The sequence below is a fragment of the Carica papaya genome, chromosome 2 (assembly GCF_054855325.1).
Source record: "Carica papaya isolate Zhongbai chromosome 2, ASM5485532v1, whole genome shotgun sequence".
Classification (NCBI taxonomy): Eukaryota; Viridiplantae; Streptophyta; class Magnoliopsida; order Brassicales; family Caricaceae; genus Carica; species Carica papaya.
This window is the reverse complement of record NC_142310.1, coordinates 27,258,650-27,279,702: the sequence shown is the minus strand read 5'-3', so window position 1 is coordinate 27,279,702 and position 21,053 is coordinate 27,258,650. Positions and strand designations below refer to the sequence as shown.

Below are 21,053 nucleotides of genomic sequence, written 5' to 3'. Positions count from 1 at the left end.
ATGATGTATAAGATAAGAATGATTGTGAAATTGAAGTCAAAATCTCTTGTTACTTAATGAAGTTTTGGACCACTTGGTTTCATAAAAGATTAACTAAGATTATTTGGGTCTTAAATAGGAAAAAAAACATACGATTATCTAGTTCTACCATATAGTTTCATCTCTTTTAAGGAAATAGAAGAAGTTAGAGAAATGTGTATTTGTATGACTCACAAAAAATAATCAAATCTCAAGAAAGCCACGTGTTAAAAGGGTGGAGGAAGCCATTTATGCTTACTTATTAGCTTCCGTTTATGTTGGACCTCTTAAATCAACCTAGGCCTTGTGTCTTAGGGATGACAAGTCACCCTTCTTCTTATGCTATATTCCCTTTTGTGTTGTTATTTTAAACTTTAGTACCTAATTTTTTTAAAATATTTATCATATTTTTTTATTGTTTTTTTTTTCACTTTTGTAAATTATTTTCTCTCCTTTTTCTATGAGAAAAGTTCATATAAAATATGTTATCAATGAGCTCCAAAAAAAATTGACTTCCTATTTTAGTGTATTCACTTCTGTTATTAAGGTAAACATGTTTTTTATTTTTTATTCAATCAATCAATCTTAATTATCTTTATTGAATAAAATATCTCTCTTTATAACTTATTAAAAAAGAGATATAAAATTAAGATTACTGATGGTTTTTAAGATCCATTAGCTCATAGAGACGAAAATCTCTTATTCTATCCAAAGTTACTACAACATTATTACTTTAATAACACTAATTAAAGTTAGTTATTCACATACATACATGTAAATATATATATATTGAACGAGAAGTGTGCATCGGAAGCATGATAAAGAGAAAATTTTCAATTGTTAATGATAAAAGACTCTCCATTGCTAAGTTTTACAGTTCCTTACACCTATTTCATAACGGTGTTTTATTATATTATGATTGAAGAACTTATGGATAGGTTAATGACATTTATTGACTTATTTAAATTAATTTTAATATATATTAAAATTAATTAATATTAAAATAATTATCTTTAAATAAGATTTGAAAGGAAAGTTATAGCAAAATCAAGTGTGGAAGATAAAGAGAATAAGAATGAAACATTTGAGCTATTGGATATTACAAATTGTTTGTTTTTTTCATTCTTTGTTATGTAAACTTTAAATTTAGCTTAAAATTTCTCTGACGTTTTAAAATTTCAAAAGCATATATCCCAAAGATATGGTGTAGTGCAATACCAACTTTTTTTTCACAATTTTTTTTCAAAAAATATAATTTGAGATTTATATGTTAAAAATCTAAAAAATAATTTTAAAACAGCATCAAGATTTGAAGACATTTTTTGAAATAAGAACACAAAATTTGCAAAACAATGAAAGAAGCGGTACAATGCGTTACTGCTACCACACTCTGAAGTTATTTTTTCCCTTCGTTTCAACAAGAATTGTCCCACATTGGGCTAAAAAATGATACGACTTCAGTAAATCATCTTCCCCCGTTATCCTATACACCTTGACCATGGATCAAAACCAAGGCCGTTTCTGAAATTGAGAAACTACGAACTTCCTAGAAAGAAACCATGGCCTATACTGAAAAACTACATATACAAAGTTCCAAAAAAAGAAAGAATCTCCTGTGCCTTTGTATGCTTACACTTTTTTCTAGTAATCGTGTAATCATTACCACCCAGTAGTTGCTCTTGCCTCTTTCTCCTTTAAAATCTGTAATGTGGAATCCAAATATCCTTCCAAACATGTCAATTTCTCCCTTGAAAGTGCATCCAGCCTCTCATCCCAATTAATAGACCACCTCTTCTTTACTTTCTTCATCTTTTTTGTTTCAAGCTTCTTCCTCTTGCTATCTACAAAGCTGGTGAGATCAAGTTGTCGTCTATGTTTTTCTTTGTCACCCAAACCCTCATACCGAGATATGATTCCTTTTACCTCTTCCTGATTTTCTGGCCATATATCCAGCTTCCCATCAGGTGCATAACAGAGTAAACATACAGATACATCACAGAGTTTGGCCAACTCCTCAGCCTTCTTCTTCAGGGTGGGCCTTCTCTTCAAGAAGCTGATAATACGGGACTTCTCATTCTCCATTGATTCAATGCTGAAGAATCTGTTCCAAAGTGGGATAAACAATGATAAGATGGCAAAAAATAGAGTTGCAAGAAACAAACAGAAAAGAGGGTTAGAACTGTCTTAGAGACGCAGGATAAAACTTCATAGAAATATAAATTGTTCAAGAACTTGAAAAAGTATGCTACTAATCCATTTAAAATGGGATTATGCACCAAATCATGCACTGGTCTAAATAAAATAAACTAGTTCCAGAAAATGGTACTAGATAGTAAGAGGTGATGCACCCATCTAAAAGCATAGGATCATTAATTTTAGTTTATCAAACAATAACGAAAACTTAAGATAAGGGTTAAAAAGATATGTAAAGTGACCTAAAGACCCAAAGGGCAAAGAAAAATTAAGTAAATTAGAATGAAATTTATTCATGCAGAGTGCCCAAGAAAAATGTTTCCAAACGCACTTAGGACAACCCTATAATAAGTCTCCAAACAACAATTAATCATCATTTTTTAACACCTTAGAAACCATGACAAAATATAAAAGTATATTGACTCAACGCAAACTAAGATAAAATAGGACCAACTTTTTTTACAAAAAAAAAAACAAAAACACAGGCCCATTGTTCACTGTTCTAAACCTACAAGTAGCATCCATTTTTTCAAAAATGTAGCACCTTTATCTCCATTTTTTAAACCCAAAAAATAACTTTATTTTGAACACATATAAATGATTTTTCTCATTTGCTAATCATGCAACGACCTCTTTCTTTTGAAACACTGGACAGCAGCCAAGACAGAGAAAATAAACATGCAAAGAACCATTCAGACATCCCCCAAAAGCAATAGCCCATTGATTTTTTGCTAACCGAAAACCTAATCCCCTCAACTAGATAAGTCCTCTTCCAAAACTTCAGGACTGATTTCATGACCACCAAACTACTTCCCAAAACAGTCCACTCTTTTACTTTGAGACCATAAAATGACAATGAATGGATCACAAGCGATAGTGAAAGCCTAAACAGCAGCCACGCATACATAGAAAACAAATTGTTCAAAGGTACATGATTTCCATTCTCAAACACAGCAGCCATAGTAAATGCCCTAACAGAACAGACGAACTTCTAATTTCATGACAAGGATCTGAATTTAAACATTTATTTCATTCAAACATGACATTAAGGGAAGTGCCAATAATGTTAAAGAGAGTGCGCTGTTTTGATTAAAAATAACACCTTTAGCTACGGTTTAAAATAACAACTATTTAAGTCGGAAAGAGAAAGAAAATAGAACCGAGATTGAGCAATCATAGCTAGAAATTTCAAGAAATGGTTGCGGACGTAACCTAATGCTAGTCTAGAGCAGAGGATTCAACTATGCAAGAGATGACCATTCCTTTAAGCATAACTGATGCAAATCAGGGGATAAGTGTGGGATGACAATGGCTGTTAAGCGTGAAAGCGAACTTTTGACAGTAACAAAATGATTTAGGATGACAGATTTAATAAAAAATGTAAAGCTATCACGAGTGGTATGCATACACAGCTCAGTTGTGGTGTCAAATCTCGCAGTCAACTTAAAATAACTTACCCCCATTTTACCAAAACTCTGACAGGCATGCTCAATGAAGTAGAAACAAAGTGGTGATGCAAGGCTTGAAATACTTTTGTAAGAAGAAAATTAACCAAGTATTTCTATACTAACAGATCAAGATGCAGTTGGGTAGAGGGAAGAAGCAAGGCAGTCGAGAATGTCAAACACCTGACCAAACTGCACTCCACACAAACCTTAGAAAAATTTCAAAATTCAATCCACAACCAAACACTATAGAGAAAACAAAACAGAATATGCTGATGGTTTTGAGAGGATTCAGATTGATAAAAAACACTCACCAGGAAGACCGTCAAAGAAAACAATAAAGCAAGATTATATCCCCAGTATGTCTACTTGTGCATTAATGGATAGGTTGGTTTCTTACTGTTCATGATGCATTTAAACTAATTGCTCTCTATGTTTAAAAGAGAACCGTCTATTACACTGTTGTCTCCGAATCTTGATAACCCTTAGACCTATTGCATGTCAACATAAGGAACACCTTCACTGGTCATTCTAAAACCACAGGCAAATAGCCAACTCATGATTTTTTAAACCATGTAACACGAGCTTCAAACGAGGAAAGAAAGGGTGTATCGCTATGGGTATTCCAGACTTGGTTTACAAACTTTTAAAACCAAAGATACCCGAGTAACATGAAATCAGAATAGGAACCTAAACATGACCTAAATAACCAAGTAAATTTGAACATTCATTGGTTACTTTATCGACATAGAGCATGCATACAAAAGAAGTCCAGAAATTAGAAGAAAACCATATTAACGGACATTGTCTAGGCAAACGAATGTTCCACTCATTACAAATGCATTTTTCGGGCACCCAAAACTTCAGAAGTTGGTCCACTGTAACATCCAACAGATATGTATTATGACCACGTATAGATTGATCATAAACCATCCAGATGCAAACATTCACGCCATCGAAAAACCAAAACAATATAGACAGCCTTCACCGGATCATGCTTACATTGATCAACAAAACAGAAACGATCAATAGCAGTTTTAGTGTTCGGAGTTTTACCGAGTGGCCCAGATTGGAGTTCCCGAGTAAGTTGGCTCTGTCACCTTATCGGTTCTTTCTTCTCTCACAATTTCCTTCCTGCATCTACCAAAAGCTTCCCTGACATCTCCTCCCCTTCCTTCAAGGCTTCTCAACCTTCTTTCTGTAATCGACTTTTGTTCGGACTTTCCCTTTCTTGCAATGACTCCTGCCCTAGGAACAGGTCCTACCACGCTGGCCTATTCGCTCGTATGCATTTTCGTCGCCATACGCGCCTGCCTAGTTGTGTTCGCTCGGTAGTCCTGCTCCCTTCGTTTTTCTTTCTTGCTTTTCCTTTTCTCTTGTTCCTCTCTCTCTCTCTCTCTCTCTCTCTCTCTCTACACCTTCTCTCTGAACCCTACTTCACACTTTTTCTAACCGCGCCGATAGCCTCAGCCGACTGTCTCACCGGATTCAACCCTAAAAACCTGCACTTATTTTCCCTGGCAACTAAAGAGCTGAAGAAACCAGCACTCCCCAACGCTGTTCGCTGCTAGGTGGGCCGGGTTATAGCCTTAATTCCCATGGGCTGAGCGGGTCGGGTTTCCTTCATTAAAATATGGGTTATGTGGGCTTCTTCATTGGGCCTAATGCCTTAGAAAATTTTAATCATGACGTTAACAAATATTTCATCCAAATAGTTTGATAGTTCTAATTTTAGTATTTTAATTATATTTTTTGTTTCAGTGTAATTTTAATTAAATAATTAATAAAGTTTTTAATAAAATAAAATTAAAATTAATTAAATATTCTACTAATTATTATATTAAAAATTTGTCTGTGTTATGAACTGTAATTAAAACTACAGAGTTAAAAGAGAAATGCGTGGTACTCGCAATACTATTAACTGAAAATTTACTGAAATTGAAATTTTCCAATTAAATTTTAATATTTATTTAATTAAAAATTCTATTAAAATTAATATTTTCAAATTGAAAATTATATTAGTAACAATTTAAGTGAAAATTCATTCATGTTTGATGATTACAGTAAGTAAAAGTTCCACAAAAATTAAAATTATTTAATTAAAAATTGTACTAACTATAACTGTTTAGTTAAAATTTTATTTAAAATAAAACTCATTGTGTCCATTCTATTCAAGCTAAATTTTTCTAATAAAAAATTCCAAAGTAATTAAGATGGTATAGTTAAAAAAACATACATGTCAAGATTTTATTAACTGAGTAAACTCCATATAATTGCAAGAAAAGTGATAATTAAATGAAAATGAAAATAATTTAATACTTAAATCGCAGATCATATGAATATTAAAATGATCTGCTAAATAATTTCGAGAAATAAAAACCCCCAACAAAATTTGTTATGAAAGAATTAATTTGGAAATTTAAAAATATTTTTAAATTTCCAAATTAACAAAATTCCTAATGCTGCAAGGCTCTCCACCCTCTCGCCTGTATGTATAAACTTAATTATCTCTCTCTCTTTCTCACTAATTACTTGTCTGTAAAGTTAACGTTTTCCATGTATCTGTTGACCCTAAAACCTGTGAAGAACAGGAAACGATCAGTCCACTCCATCAACAGCAACAATGCAAGAAAGTCAATAGGAAACGAACCATCAAGGTTAAAGCTGAACAACGTGGTACATTGTGTGATGTACCTGTTTGTTTAATCGGTTATGGTCCGGACGGCGAGCTGATTACATGGCCGGAAAACAGACCGGAAGTGAAAGAGTTGGTACCTAAATATAAGAAGAGTACTAGCAATAGTGAGAAACGCAATGAGTATGATCTTGAATCTTTCTTGAAGACGAAGAAGAGAACTCTTGGACAAGACAATGGCAGAATTGCCGGAGACAGGTGGCCTACTTCGGACAAGAGGCTTGATGGATTGGGGAATTTTGATTTGGTGGATTTAATGGTTCAGTTGGATTCTAAACTGCAGAGTTTGACACAAAGAAGAGATCACTTGATTAAAAGTACTGCTGTTCCATTGAATTTTATGTTCGCAAAACCAGCTAGAGAGTGAAATTGAAAGTTGCCAGAGATGGAGGTTTCTCAATTATTGTTGATGATGCTTCATCAAAATTTGCTATTTTCTCTGTCCGTCTCTGTTGTGGTAGACCGCAATGGTCTAAATCTTGTGTCTCTTTTTTAAATGCTTATTTGGTGTTCAGTTTCCTGTTCAATTTTTTTTTTTTTTTTCAGTTAAAGTGTAGTGTTTAGTTAGTGGTTGTATAGTACACCTACGTAATATTGGGATATACAGAGTTTTGTACAAGGTAGACATTTTATAGAAAACCGATGTGAATAATAGTAAGAATTGATTGATTTCACCAGAAATTTTATATTTTTTAGAAAGAAAAAACAAAAAACAAAAACAAAGATAACCGATTCCCCTTAAAATAATGGGTAAAGATAACACTTGACTTTTAGAGTGTCTTTCATCACCCTTTTAAAAAAAATGTTGGAAAAGAATTACAGATAAATGTTGTGTCGTTCAACCTCTTAAAAAGATATTTAAAAAATTAGAGATAAATCATAAGATTGCTTAATCTTTTCAAGACCCCCTACCCAAAAAATTTGAATTCGTAATTATAATTTTTTATAAGAAAAAAAAAAAAACATTATATAGATCCAATAACACCTGATATTCAACTCATAAGGAGTAGCCTAAAAGCCACAAGAGCAATAATCTTACACAAGAAAATGCTCAAAACAAGCCGGCATTGCCAGTACAATGTGAGAATGATAAACCTCCAGAAATAAAGGGCAGGTCTAGAGATTTATACAACTCTATTAAATTAAAGAAATTACTAACATCAACCAAAAAGACCCCAGATCCTAACTACACTATACAAATGCAAAATTGATTAAAGAACACAAAGGATAAGACATTGTCAAAGCTGCCTCCACATCTTAAGAACTGTTCCCTCTACCACTTTGTACACTGTCTAAAAACGCCAAGAGATGCACCTTCGCTCTTCCATATACAAGAACAGCATCTTAACAGCAAGAACTTATATCCCTTGTCTGTATGCTCAGTTTCTACAATGGTTCAAGTGTCCCGCTTTTAAGTCTCTCCATCCTGGCCTGAAGGCCAGACAAAGCCTTCTCATCCATAGGAAGGACTGCACTCTGTGAATTCTCTACACCAGCGCGGTCTGAAGTCCAGGATTGACTCGAGAGCCCATGCATAGAGTTATCATTCATTGACATCAATGGCCTGCTTCCAGAATCAAGGTTTCCACCAGCTGCTGCTAGTTGCATGCTTTTCATTCTTTCTCTAATTGCATCTAGTGTGCCACTAGTAACTACAATCCGAAAGTTATATCAGCAGTTTGGTCTTTCAATGCATACAGATCTTTTTTGAGGAAAAGGATATATTGTATAGCAAACTGCAGCAAATGTACATATAAGAAAAGGAAAATAATGCATATACAAAAAAAATGACCATGATGCATAAGACTATATTAATGAGGCCTATGAGACTCACACGCAGGATGACCCTGGAAAATGAGCACACAGGGTTTCAAACCAGGAATCCAAAACAAGCAAAGGGGAGAACTAAGGCTCTTCTATTCATTTCCTTTCAGAAAACGAAAAAACTGCCAGCACAAAAGGGGACATGAGCTTCTAGGATTCCGTCATGCAGATAAAACCCCCGCACAGCTAATCTCTGGCTGAACCACAAACCACCCAGCTAATAATGAAATTTAGGGGAAAATCCCATAGCATTCCAGTTTTGGGACATGAAGCAAAATGGCTAGGGATTAATTCTCATTCTGACACAACAAAAGAATCTTTTAACCATGGCTCTATAACTAATTAAATAATCAAGGATTTCTGGCCCAAGCCACCATCCAGGCAAAATGATCCAAAATGTTTACAGATCTCTAGATTCTTTTAGAGAAAATAATCCAGAAAATTGTCAGGTGCTTGAAGGTGAGGTAGTCGTATTTCATTGGAAAGCATACCAGCAAGTTTCCATGCAGAAAGATCAGTCCAAGCAAGATGTGCTGCTAGTTTCCTAAGTGTGCCATCAAATAAACCATTTGATTCACCTCCTAATAGTTGAGATTCTAGAAAAGGAACATTCTACTGAATTCCACCACTGTAATAGTCGTCAGTCCTGGTCCCTTTAATGTTACAACGCTGAATGTGGAAATGAACCTGAATTTTGTTGGCATTCATCTCCACACAAGCAATCTTCCTAGGATCTAAGGCTATGATTACCCACAATGCATCAAGTTTAGCTCAACTCTGTAGGTCCAATTTCCACCAGTACATTTCAAAGGGCAGGAGTCATAAATGTACTTTGATCCAAGCCAAATATCCTACCCCTCAGCAATTCCAAACTTTGCTATGCTTAATTCTCTACTACAAGCTATCGCTACATATCACAAATCCCTATTTCCATTTCAGCTAAGCATTTGCCGAAGCCCCATATAAATCCAATCCATAAGCCTGCAACTTCACACAACCCCCCCCCAACACCCCAACCCAAAAAAAGGTTCCTGATAATTTCCGGCCCACCAAATGATACGTCATCTTTTCTATTACCTTAAAAGAGCATCTCCCCGCCTGCTGGGCAGATTCCAACCTTTCATCTCTCCCAGCAAGGATCTAAATAGTAAGATTTCAGTTAGGTCAGCTGCCAGCCTTAAAAAGAAACCATCTCCTCTAACTTACCCAGTGTTTTTTCCATCTTATCACAATGGGATCCCATGTTAAATTTTAGCTCCCGAAGACAAACCAAGAAATTTGCAGGAAAAAAATACCAACTTGCAACCTAAGATCTTAGCAATCTCAACAACCGCCATAACGGCAGCAAATGCAAAAATTTCACAGTTCTCAGGCTTCTAAAAAAGCATATTTATCTGGTGCTTTCATACTGGTTTCTGCTTCCTGGAACTTACTGAGAAATTATTTTAGCAAATATACATTGGTGTTATTTATCCCTTTTCGTTCTTATCAGAGAAAACAAAAAAAACCTGGAGTAACCAGCAAAATTCATGGTGTCCTTTATGAATCTCCCAATAAAAATGAAAGGCCATACCATATCAGCATATACACATTGTACATATAGTTCCTCAGCCTTGAGCACCATGCAGCTGAAGGCTGCCATGGCATACATAAATAGAAAGGGAGGAGGTGATCACCTTAGTCTCAGGCCCCCACAGAGCTTAAAAAAGTTGGAAGGGCCAAGTGTCCATAGATCTCAGCAAGGTGCACCATTTTATCCGACCACACTATCTATGCCCAAAACCCATAAAATTAAGCAAGGAAAGGAAACAAGATGCATAATCTTTAGCCTTTTTAATATCCAGTTTACAGCATAAAATTTAAAAAAACAAAGGAAGCCTGTGGGACAAAAGCCTTATGCTCCTTCACTACCACAAGACCACATCCTCACTCATCCTACAAGTCAGAACCTTGGCAATCACTTCAAAGATGCTACCTCCAAGACTGGTCAGTTTGAAATCCTGGCACAACTATGGCGTTCTTGCAAGAAAAGCCAGGATTGCTAAGGCTAGCAACTGGAGAATCTAGGCTAATGAAAACCGAAAGCTAAGCCTCTCCCTCTCTAAGACTCATAAAAGAGTGATTGAGTTTGCTTGGAGAACTGCACTTTAAGCATTTACGCTTTTGCAAAAAATAAGCATTTTAAAATTAAATATTTATTATCCTGTTTTGCAAAAGATTTGATAAATAACACAAGTAACTAAACATGAAAATTATAAGCACTAAATAAGCAATGTCAACACCCTGTTGATGCATACAAATCATAGTCATTGAAAATCTACATCCTAGCCGTAAATCGATATTTTTTTAAAGCCGAGGATCGAACCATAATATTCACAACCTATTTTAGGAATCAAAGTTTGGTAGTTTTTACATTTTTTGAAGAAGCAAAAAAGAAAATGCTTCGAAAGAAGATATTAAAAATATTTTGTAAAAATTTATTTATGGTATGATGATGCAGCCAAATAAAAGAACAGGTATCTTCGGAACAAACTATATATATGGAGAAAACCTTGAATGACCAATGTTTTTTCTCCAAAGGCCGAAATCTGAAGTAAATCAAAGGAGACTATCATTCTTTTTGAAAGAGGAAGCCATCAAATTCGTGTTATCCAATTATATAGCATCATCAAATTTATATTCATAATCCACTTCTCCGTCTCGTGCTACATCATCATACTTGCCCTCTTTCACCTAGAATTAAGTGTCAATTCCATTTTTTCAACTTCTTACATGAGAAAGAAATACTGAATGGACTTTTAAGTATGATAAATCTGACCTAGCCTAGACCAAATAGTATCAGAATTGGCTGAATTATACAACTCAATTCGATTTATACGATTCACAACCAATTCAAATGTTCCTTCTCCATTTCTCGATATAGTCCAATTCACCTATACAAGCCACACTGTTTTGCTTGTGAAAAAAAAAAAATCATATCCTAAGATTCTTGATCTTAGGACGCTTCTCAATTAAGAACTTATGATCTTTTTCTTTGAAATAAAAAGAATATCCATCACAAGCACCAAGGGGCTACAAACTCATGTACAACAATATTTATATGTCAAGCAAAAAAATCAATAAATTAAGATCTTATAATCTAACACATGCAAATAACAATAAGCAAGAAAAAATTTAGAAGCTTTGGCAAAATACCTCCACTAATAAATCTTTCGTTCCTTTGGTCACCCAGTGTGTTTTCAGAGATGAGGCCTCTTGAAGTAATTGCAGTGTTGGTCCTGCTGTCATCAATATATGATGGTGGTAGATTAAAATTTGTTGGTTCAGGTTTTACATTTAGCAACTTTGCATCATTCAAAGAATTTGCATGTACTGGGGATAGAGGGGCAAATTCAGGGGAGGAAACAGTTAAGGAAGCTGGAGGAGGGGTTGACAATGGTAAACTTGAAGGAGTCCTGCCAGCTGCTGCATTCTTCTCCATCTGCAGTAAAAGTAAAAGCAGTCACGAGACACACTCCAACAGAATATCCAGCACCTTTACCGGAAATAAAAGCACAAACCTGGGCTAACCCATCTCTAATGTAAGTACGAAATGCCTCACTAGCATTCTGGAGCTGAGAAAATATATCAACCTACAATGATATTAGAATTTTTAATGTAAGTATAGGAGCTAGAGTGGTAAAGAATAGTAAGCCAAAAATTTCCAAGTCAACATTGCACACCCATCAAAGTACCTTTGGGTATAGTTGCGTAATTCGGTAAAGCTCATAAAGGCCAATACTGCATGTTTGCTTGTCACCAATTTTCTTAAATATTGCAGCAAGTTCTTGCTGAATCCAATAAATTAAGTTAAGTGATGAAAAGGAAAGATTCAATATATGAACAAAAGGACATTGGACATTGTTCAACAATATGGGACACGAGAAAAACTCTTGCAACACAACACCTTCAACTGGGCATCCGCAGAATTTGTGGCAGGTGATGGATTGTTTGCTGCTGAGTCACCCCAATGAGTTTGACCCGCAGGCCCAGTTGATGTCAGCATTCTCGCTGCAGCTAAAGTCTGTAAATTCCAAAATTATTAGACATAATAAAGTGATACATTAACAAAGATAGTGTAAACACATAATATGTCCAACTCTCTGAATTCTCTGACCTTAGATAAACATTGATAACAGTAATTGCTTGTTTCTGTAGGCTTATCATTTGTTAATTCTTTCATTATTAGAAAAGAATTTATTGAAAAACCACCAGGCCAAAAATTCTTAAGGTCAACAGAAATTCAGTTGGGCCTCTAAAATTCTTTTCATCGGTATAAGCATGTTTATTAAATAAAAGAGTACGAGAGTACACATGAAAGTAAATAAAAATAGTTCAAGAGTACACATGGAATGATCCATGATGGAGAAAGAACTTTATATCTCTCCAAAAGGTCTTGTTTTCCTTTGATCCACACTACCAAAATAATGACCAAAGTGAAGAAATCAAGTTAGTCACTTCCTATGAGGAGAGCCTCCCTTCCATGCTCCAAATTCTGAAGTTACCAATCCAAGACTATTGACCGAGCATTAGCAAAAGGAATAGCCATATATGAAGCTCGTGTCTGTATTTAGTTCATTCTAGCCAAGGCTCACCAAACCTCCTTTATGAAGTAAGAAAAATAAGCCTCCTGTACTAGTGCCATAACACCCCAAATTCTATCAAGTCCAATTAGCTCATTTCAATAAAAACTCCACAACCTCTTAAGTTCATGGCTTGCAACCAATGAAATAATTCTCGGTTTCCCAGAATCCACAGCATTGAATAATCTACAACCTTTAAGACCCTCTGGAACTGCGTATGAAGATTTGGACAACTTAGGAATTAATTTGTTCAATATTTTTCTTTTTTTTAATGTAACTTTGTTTAATAGTTTAACATGCATAAAATTATAGATTTCACTTTTCAGTTATTTGTGGTAAAAAAATTTCAAAACATTCTGGTTCAGATATGTTAACTTGGAAAGCACATCGTACTGCAAATCCGATTTGTTGAAAATTTGTACATGGTATTCAATAGCTATTAAACATAGAGAAAAACGAAAAAAGAAAGAACATTGAGCCTCAAAAATAATAAATAGGAGAGTTCATGGCAATATAGGGATGCCACCCATGTATAACAACTATAAGATCTGCAAAGAATTCAAAAAGTCCAATGAAACGAGAAACAAAATGCATTTGCATCCTCAGTTTTACCTCAAGATTTAGATCAATATAGGCAAGAATAATAGGCTGAGGTTTCATGTCTATGGGAACCATAGACAGATGCCCTTTAATTGCTGCTCCACGAAGCTTAACAAGTTCATGCAGAACGGTTTTCACCATTCGTAATGGTTTGTCATCTGCTCCAGCTCTTCTCAGATGAACAAAGTAGGAAAAGGAAAACAAAATCATATTATATTATACTATTTAGTAGACTGAGATAACAAATAGCTGATCCTACAGAGAAACAAAACATGAAATATAAAATTATAAAAAATTAAGAGAGAGGGAATAGAATAGTTTTTGAGGGGGTCATAGAATTATTACACATACCTTCTCCTAATTTCTTCCATTCCTAACTCTTGCAAGTACAGATGGATGCTTTGGAGGATACGATCAAGATCGACGTCATATATTGTGCTTTGAAGAACCTGTATCACATGGAGAGCAGTTCATGGCATGTCCAACACAAGCAAACCACTACACTTTCTGGAATAAGCATACATACATGTATACATAGAATTATATATATAATTAGTTTCCACTCTAATTATTTAAATAATGTTTTCTTTTCTAAAAATTATCCTAATACTCTAAATTATCTCAAAATATTTCAATATATTTATTATTTTTATTCATTATCAATAATTTTATAATTATTATTTAATTTTAAAAGTAATGTTATTTATTTATTTATTTATTATTTTAATCAACATATAATTAATTTTAGATTATTATTTAATTTTGAAATAAATATTATTTTAATAAATTATAATAATTATAAAATTATTGATAATGAATTAATACTATATTTTTATTAATAAAAATATTTTATTTAAAAATACCTCCTAAAGCATAAATCATTTCTGAAAAGTATCTATTTCCAACTTTTGATTTCATGTTCGTTAAAAGCCAAGAACAACTATTGCGTTTACCTAAAAGCAATTTCTTTAGTGTTTGGTAAGTCTCTGCTTTTTGACAGCATAAGTAGAAGTAAAGACCAACTAGCTCTAAGAACGACAGTAGTAAACGCTTAAATATAGGTGATTAGTTTACGCATAAAGAAACCAGGAGGAAAATGTATTCTTTAAATATAGGTGATTAATAAGCACAACAAAAATATCTTACCTTTGTGAGTTTGATCAGGCATTTTACAACCAGATCAGAGAACTTCTGATTTCGGGTAGCAAAAGCTTCATTTGACGTAGGAGAAGGCCATCGCGACGGATCCAATGGCCGCAACAAATTAATAAGGACAACAAAAGAAGATGTTCGGTCTGCATTATCCTGTACATACACACCAGTTTAAAGCCAGGGAAAGAACTCAGAAAAATTACAGAAAAGAGGTGCCTTAGGAATTATATTCATACCAGAATTTTAAGCATCAAAACATTCAAAGCTTTCAGAAGTTGACTGCCATCATCCATGCGAGGAACTCTTTCATCCAAAAGCCAAAGCAGAAGCTCAGTAATAAGACTGTCAAGAGTACCCTCCTTGACAGCATACGCAAGCTTTTTATTTTGAAAAGTCTGCAGAAAAGTTCATTTAGTTATTCTTCTGTAGGAGTAAGATTATAAATGCAGAGCTTGCTGTATTGGAGAATATGGAAGAAGATATACATCCAGTAACCATTTAAATCAGAGCATCTGCAACTTACAGTTCTCTCTTTTTTTCTCCCTGTTACCTTCTTCCCACAAAATAGCAATGGATAAAATATGAAAAGCAAGATTATATTTGAAATTATAGACAACTTTTACCATATCCTTACCTGCATAAGTGTGTTAAGTACATATTTGCAAGACCTTGATGAAGCTCCAGTCAAACTGAAATCAAAAGTCTTGGCAACCTATACAAAGAAAAGAAGCAAAATATCAATAACAAAAAAATCAGAAGTCTTGAAGGTTATATACACCTAATTAAAAACTTTATCATTTGTATCTGTGAATAAAAATGGAGAGAACAAAAAATCTATTATAATAAATGCCTTATTCGCTAAACATGAAACAAGTCTATCTGCATCTTTCACAAGCTCATCCATTGCACTGCCTTCTGGATCAGTACTGGCCTGCGCTAACTCATGGCAAACAACTTTCATTCCTTCAACAGACTGCAAGATAGATATGTAATAACTTTAGATAGTCAGTTTTCACTACAAATTTAAAGCCTTAACAATATGGGGTGCAGGGAGAAAAAAACACTGAATGGCTGCAGCTTGAGTATAATCAACACAAAAATAAAGCAGACACCTAGTTTATACTTCTGCTAACTACCTTCTCTTTAATTGTTTCCTCGTTTCCTCTTTCCAGTATTTTCCATGTCAAAGAAATTAATAGAAAATCTTTATCAAACAATATTGCGAAAAAATCTCTATCAAACAATAAAAGTATAACTGAATATAGACTAATTAAAGAAACGCAAAACAGAAAAAACTTTTAGGGTCCCTATTAATGGACCTATTTATGGGACAGTTGATAATTCAATACTATTTGTGACTGTTCATGAGTTCTTTCCATATCAAAGAAATTGATAGAAAATCTCTATCAAACAATATTTCGAAAAAATCTCTATCAAACAATAAAAGTATAACTGAATATTGACTAATTAAAGAAACGCAAAACAGAAAAAACTCTTAGGGTCCCTATTTATGGGACGGTTGACAATTCAATACTATTTGTGACTGTTCATGAATTCTTCTTTCCTTACCTACCTTCAATAAATTTTATGGACTTGTTAAGAGAGAACCAAACAATCTAAACCTTATAAATATTTTTCATCAATAAAGTCTGTCCAGAATACAGCAATAGGTTTTATTACTCTGAATCGAAGATCTACCTCCATGTCTTACTCTTAGATTTAGCAACTACCCACACCCAATACATAAAACTGCCAAATATTCCAACACATAACAACACTTCAATCCATATACAAACTAATTATTAAGTTCAGAATTTTTTTTCCTCTATGATACACCTTAGCAAAAGGCGTTTATTACCACTTGCAAAGTCCTTAATAGCAAACATTCAGACATACATATGCACATATATAGAAACTATGTTGTTAAGAATAGTTTGATGAGTATTCTACTAAATATTATAACCCTATACATGTAGCTTTTTGTAAAATGAAAAAGGAAACACACAATTAATTACATAAGGTGTAATTACTTTTATACTCTTTAACTTAATTTACTCTTTCTTTAACACTCTTCATCAAGCTGAAGAGTAGCTATTGTTCATCTCAAACTTGCAATAAGAATTTGAAATACTGGATTGCTTAAACCTTTAGATGACAAATCTGTTAGTTGAGAATTGGTAAACATGTATAGAGTACATATCGGACCATTATTATGTTTTTTTTTTTTTGATAAAATGTCTATTAACCTCGATATATTTGATCAGGTCATGTTGCATCGAATTGTGCGTAATGCTTATGATTCACTTACTGCCACAGCATAGGCACATGGAATGTTCCTACTTGATTCTAAGATATTCTAAAAATAATTCTTATCTATAATAGTTCATAAACCTCATGTCTCATTGATCGAAATTCGGATTTTGCACTTAATATAAGAACTATATTTTACTTCTTACTCCTCCAAGTGACTATGTTACCCCCAAGGAAGATATAGTATCTTGCAGTAAGTTTTTTGTCTATAACTGATCATGCATAATCTGCATCCATCTCCTAGGAGTAGCCGATTATTCTTCCTGAATATATTTCATTTTTCAGTATGACTATGCAGTATTTTATAGGTTACTTGCAAGTGCACTTCTTTCGGACTGCACACGAATTGACTTATAATACTCATTGCAACGATGATGTTTCATCTCGTATGGGATAGGTATATCAATTATTTACTAGTATATCTTCTTCTACTATTCCTAATTTGTGATTAGAACTAATAGAAGTACTACTTAGTTTACATGCTAATTTTTCAATCTTTCAACAAGTCATGAATGTATTTCTATTGAAAAATAAAGATACCGAATTTTGAGTGAACGACTTCAATTATGAGGAAATACTTCAACCTAACTTAATTCCTTCATTTCAAATCCTTTTGCCAGGAATTGTTTTAATATCAATTTTTCTCTCTCATCATCCACTGCTACGATAATGTCATTGCGTCATTAACGCATATTAGACGAGCAATAACTCCCCCTGTCTTTGAATGCTTAATGAATAGAATGTGATTTCTTTGAGTTTGCTTACATCTCAAGTTTATCATCACTCTTGCATACTTGCAAAACCATGCTCTTGGCGGTTGCTTGAATCCATACGGTATCTTCCTTAGTTTTTTCTTCTAAATCTCCATGCAAGAAGGCAATGTTTACATCAAATTGTTATAGTTGCTCATCAAAGTAAGCAGCTAATAACAACAAAATTCACTTAGTGTTCATCTTCGCTACTGGTATGAATGTCTCCTATTAGTCAATCTCATATGCATGTATATAGCCTTCTGCTACCAGTCTTGTTTTTAAATCTCAATTATCTCACGCGTTGTATTTGATTGTAAAGACTCACTTGCATGTCATTGGTTTCTTGCTTTTGGGTATATTCACTATTCCTATGTCCAGTTCTTTTCAAATATCTGCATTCTATTTATCATAACATTTTCTCATTTTTCACAAGAAAATACATCAGCAGTTGTGTTATGAATAGATTCAATATTCAAACTTGTGATAAAATTTTATGAGATGATAAGTACTTATCAAATGATACAAACTGCAAGATAGGATAAAAAAAATGTTTAGTGCATCCTCTTGTATTTTTATGAAATGCAAAAGATATATTAATCAGACCGTACAGGGTTTCTGGGACTTACGCCAGTTCCGAGATCAAGGTCGAATTCTTGGATCAACTTGGGCTCAATATTTGATATCTTCCTCTTTGTACACACTTGGGAAAGCCTAGAATCTGATATAATCTATTGAGTGGATGAGTTCCCTAGTGGATTCTAAAGATTTTCTTCTAGTGACGATGTTGGGATGTGTAGTAAAGCGATGTGTGGAAGAGGTGGTACAGTAAAGTTCGTTAAGAATTCATTATCCTTATCTTTCCAATATAAACTGCCCTTAAAGATAAGGTTGAGTGAAGTCGGATTCTTATTCAACAAATGTGATATTCACAAACATAAAATTTATAGGACAGTACCATTTGTACCATTTTTGAGAGGAAGAGTACCCCACAAATACTAATGTTGTTATTGGTTGTTCGTCAATTCCAGTACAAATATCTATCAAATTGAAGTCAAAAACACTAGTGCAAATGGTTAATAATGTAGGTAACGGTAAGGACGGCTTCGTCCAATATTATTATGCAATGTTGTCTTGGAATAGGAAAGCTATAGTGGTGGCTAGAAGACAATTATTTTGGCGTTCCTTTACTCCGTTTGATTTGTGAAGTATAGACGCAAGATAATTCATGAAAAATTCCTACCTAATTGAAGAACGATAAAAGTGTGTGATCAAAAAAATCTTTAGCATTTTTGGTACCAAATCTTTTTATACTAGCTCCAAATTGGGTTTTTATCATGTTGTAAAACTACGGTATTATATGACTAATATCATATTTGACTTTGAGCAAAAACAGTCAGGTGACTATAGTACAGTCATCAATAAATGACACAAACTATCAAGTCTCAGAAATATCAGGTGTAACTTGAACCCCAAATATGATTATGAATTAATGAAAAGGGAACTAAACTTCTTTCTAATGGAAGATATTATACGTTTATGTTTTAGGAACTCACAACATCTTAATATAAATCTCTATTTCCTAAATTCTTAAAAAATAAAGAAAACATAATCTTCAAAGTGAAAACGGATTATTGCCCAAGTCTTTTATGATGGAACCATATTTTATTCTGCAAGTTCGGTAGTAACATCAAAGAAAAATCCCCCAAGTGCATACAAGTAGTAGAGTACATTTCTAACTTCAGCACATCCAATTATCTTCCCCAAATTCTGATCTTATAAACTACGGTGGGAATCCTGAAATATTACTTTATAGTTCAAGTCTTATAATATATTATGGACTAACACAAGATTAGTGATACAGAATATTAATATTGTTTTTACAGAACCATATACAATGACAATCTTATTAGTCGCATGATCTATTACTCCAAAGTCTACAATACAAGAATTTTCAAAGAGTTTATTAGAGGTAATTAAACTGTGTGAAAATTAAACCACACCTAAATGTTTTATTACACTTGTACCAGTTGGCTTCTCAAGGACCACTAATCAATTTCACAGTTGTTCAACCTCAGGTTTGAAAGCAATGAAATTGGCAGGTGTTTCATCTTCCCATTAATGAGCTATATGAACCTCTTTGAGAATCTTCTGTGAGAGAGTTCTGTATCCTCACTATTTGCTGAAGGTATTGGACTTGTAGTGAAATGTCAAATATTTTTCTTTGGTGTTTCTAGATTTTTTGCCAAAAATACACCAAAGATTATTCATGTTATCTGCTTTCACAATTGAGTTCTTAGAGTGACTAACTTCTTCTATTCGCTAGCAAGGTTTAACCTCATAAGATCAGGATTGACCTATAGGTGGAAGAATATTCTAATATGATCGGCTCTATGCCTTCTTCCATTGTTACAATGAAAATTACCTCATCAAATGATGACATTTTCTCTTTTTCTAATATCTACTTGTACTTGATCATATTCAGAATTTAATCCAGCCAGAAATTGATATGTACTATCTCTTTCTACAAACTTTTTGAGAGAAACTATATCCCTTGAGCAAATCCATGGCCAGACTATGGTCTTGGTCAAGTTCCTGCCATCAGGTTTTTAACGTGTTAGAATATTCACTGACTAACTTATTTCCTTTGTTTGCGAACCATATCTTGACAGTTAGGTCATAACTATATGCAGCATCATTGATCTTAGTGTAGGTTTCGCCCATTGCATCCTACACTGTTTTTGTTATGGGTAGGAACATTATGGTCTTGCTAATTTCTAGAGTCATGGATTTCCAGAAGCATACATTGATCATGGAACCCTTTTGATCTCAGTCATCAAATGTGCGGTCTCTGGCTTTGATTCGATATCCAAAAGACGATTGAGTTTGTCTTTCCCTTGAGGTTGATCTGAATTAATTGGGACCAACTCAAATAGTCTTTTCTTGTTAAGCGGTAGGTAGACTATATGTGTTAAAATTCATTGGTTGTATTCTCCATATGTACGTGTTAGACCTATGGATTAAGATGTAACCTCTGACATTTATAAAATAGATGTTTGGAAATTAAGTTAGGCGGTTAATCCTAGCAACTGGAACAAAGGTTTCGTTGGGCAGTGTGAGGATGGTGGTGTGGTCCACGCAGCTGCACAAGGAAGATTCTAGAGGAAGAAGGTCCCACTGATAAAAGTGACGGACTGGGAGGCCGCTAGGATTGATGCAGGCTCAGACAAACCTAAGCTGATGCTTTGACACTGACGCTTTGACAGGTTAGAAATACAAGTGCTCACTTGGAAAATGATGCAGGCTTTGATAGATCCAGTTGCTGGAGCACAGAGTGGTGCAGAGGAGTGAATGCTCGTTTGACACCATGCCGCGCATCAGCTGGTGTGGTCATGTCAGCGCAGCGGCCGCATCTGAGCAGCAAGACAGAACAAGAAGATTGCGT

The 21,053-nt window shown here is 34.1% G+C and overlaps 3 protein-coding genes across 5 annotated transcripts in view; 1 reads left to right on the top strand and 2 right to left on the bottom strand.

Annotated features, from left to right (window-relative positions):
• Window positions 1-1,474: 1,474 nt before the first annotated feature.
• On the bottom strand, window positions 1,475-4,930 carry LOC148268929 (agamous-like MADS-box protein AGL103). The gene is made up of 2 exons (XM_088213798.1): window positions 4,713-4,930; window positions 1,475-2,119 (listed from the first exon to the last, which is right to left on the bottom strand). Exon 2 carries the CDS (start codon window positions 2,098-2,100, stop codon window positions 1,678-1,680), a length of 423 nt encoding a protein of 140 aa, XP_088069924.1. The 5' UTR covers window positions 2,101-2,119; window positions 4,713-4,930; the 3' UTR covers window positions 1,475-1,677.
• On the top strand, window positions 3,520-6,718 carry LOC110806904 (agamous-like MADS-box protein AGL103). The gene is made up of 2 exons (XM_088212264.1): window positions 3,520-3,552; window positions 6,248-6,718. Exons 1-2 carry the CDS (start codon window positions 3,520-3,522, stop codon window positions 6,716-6,718), a joined length of 504 nt encoding a protein of 167 aa, XP_088068390.1.
• Window positions 6,719-7,342: 624 nt separating this feature from the next.
• The window catches only part of MOR1 (ARM repeat superfamily protein), a 42,692-nt gene continuing 28,981 nt past the window's right edge, over window positions 7,343-21,053 (bottom strand). For 2 of the 3 annotated variants that reach the window (XM_088213796.1, XM_088213795.1), the window contains exons 44-54: window positions 15,400-15,522; window positions 15,184-15,261; window positions 14,786-14,944; window positions 14,544-14,702; window positions 13,749-13,846; window positions 13,410-13,566; window positions 12,122-12,238; window positions 11,910-12,005; window positions 11,736-11,807; window positions 11,371-11,656; window positions 7,343-8,003 (exon numbers count right to left, since the gene is read on the bottom strand). In XM_088213796.1, the coding sequence (XP_088069922.1) occupies window positions 7,738-8,003; window positions 11,371-11,656; window positions 11,736-11,807; window positions 11,910-12,005; window positions 12,122-12,238; window positions 13,410-13,566; window positions 13,749-13,846; window positions 14,544-14,702; window positions 14,786-14,944; window positions 15,184-15,261; window positions 15,400-15,522 (1,611 nt within the window). In that variant the 3' untranslated portion in view covers window positions 7,343-7,737. Of the gene's footprint in view, window positions 8,004-11,370; window positions 11,657-11,735; window positions 11,808-11,909; window positions 12,006-12,121; window positions 12,239-13,409; window positions 13,567-13,603; window positions 13,653-13,748; window positions 13,847-14,543; window positions 14,703-14,785; window positions 14,945-15,183; window positions 15,262-15,399; window positions 15,523-21,053 lie in introns of those variants that run through there. The other variant, XM_088213797.1, reaches the window with a different exon arrangement.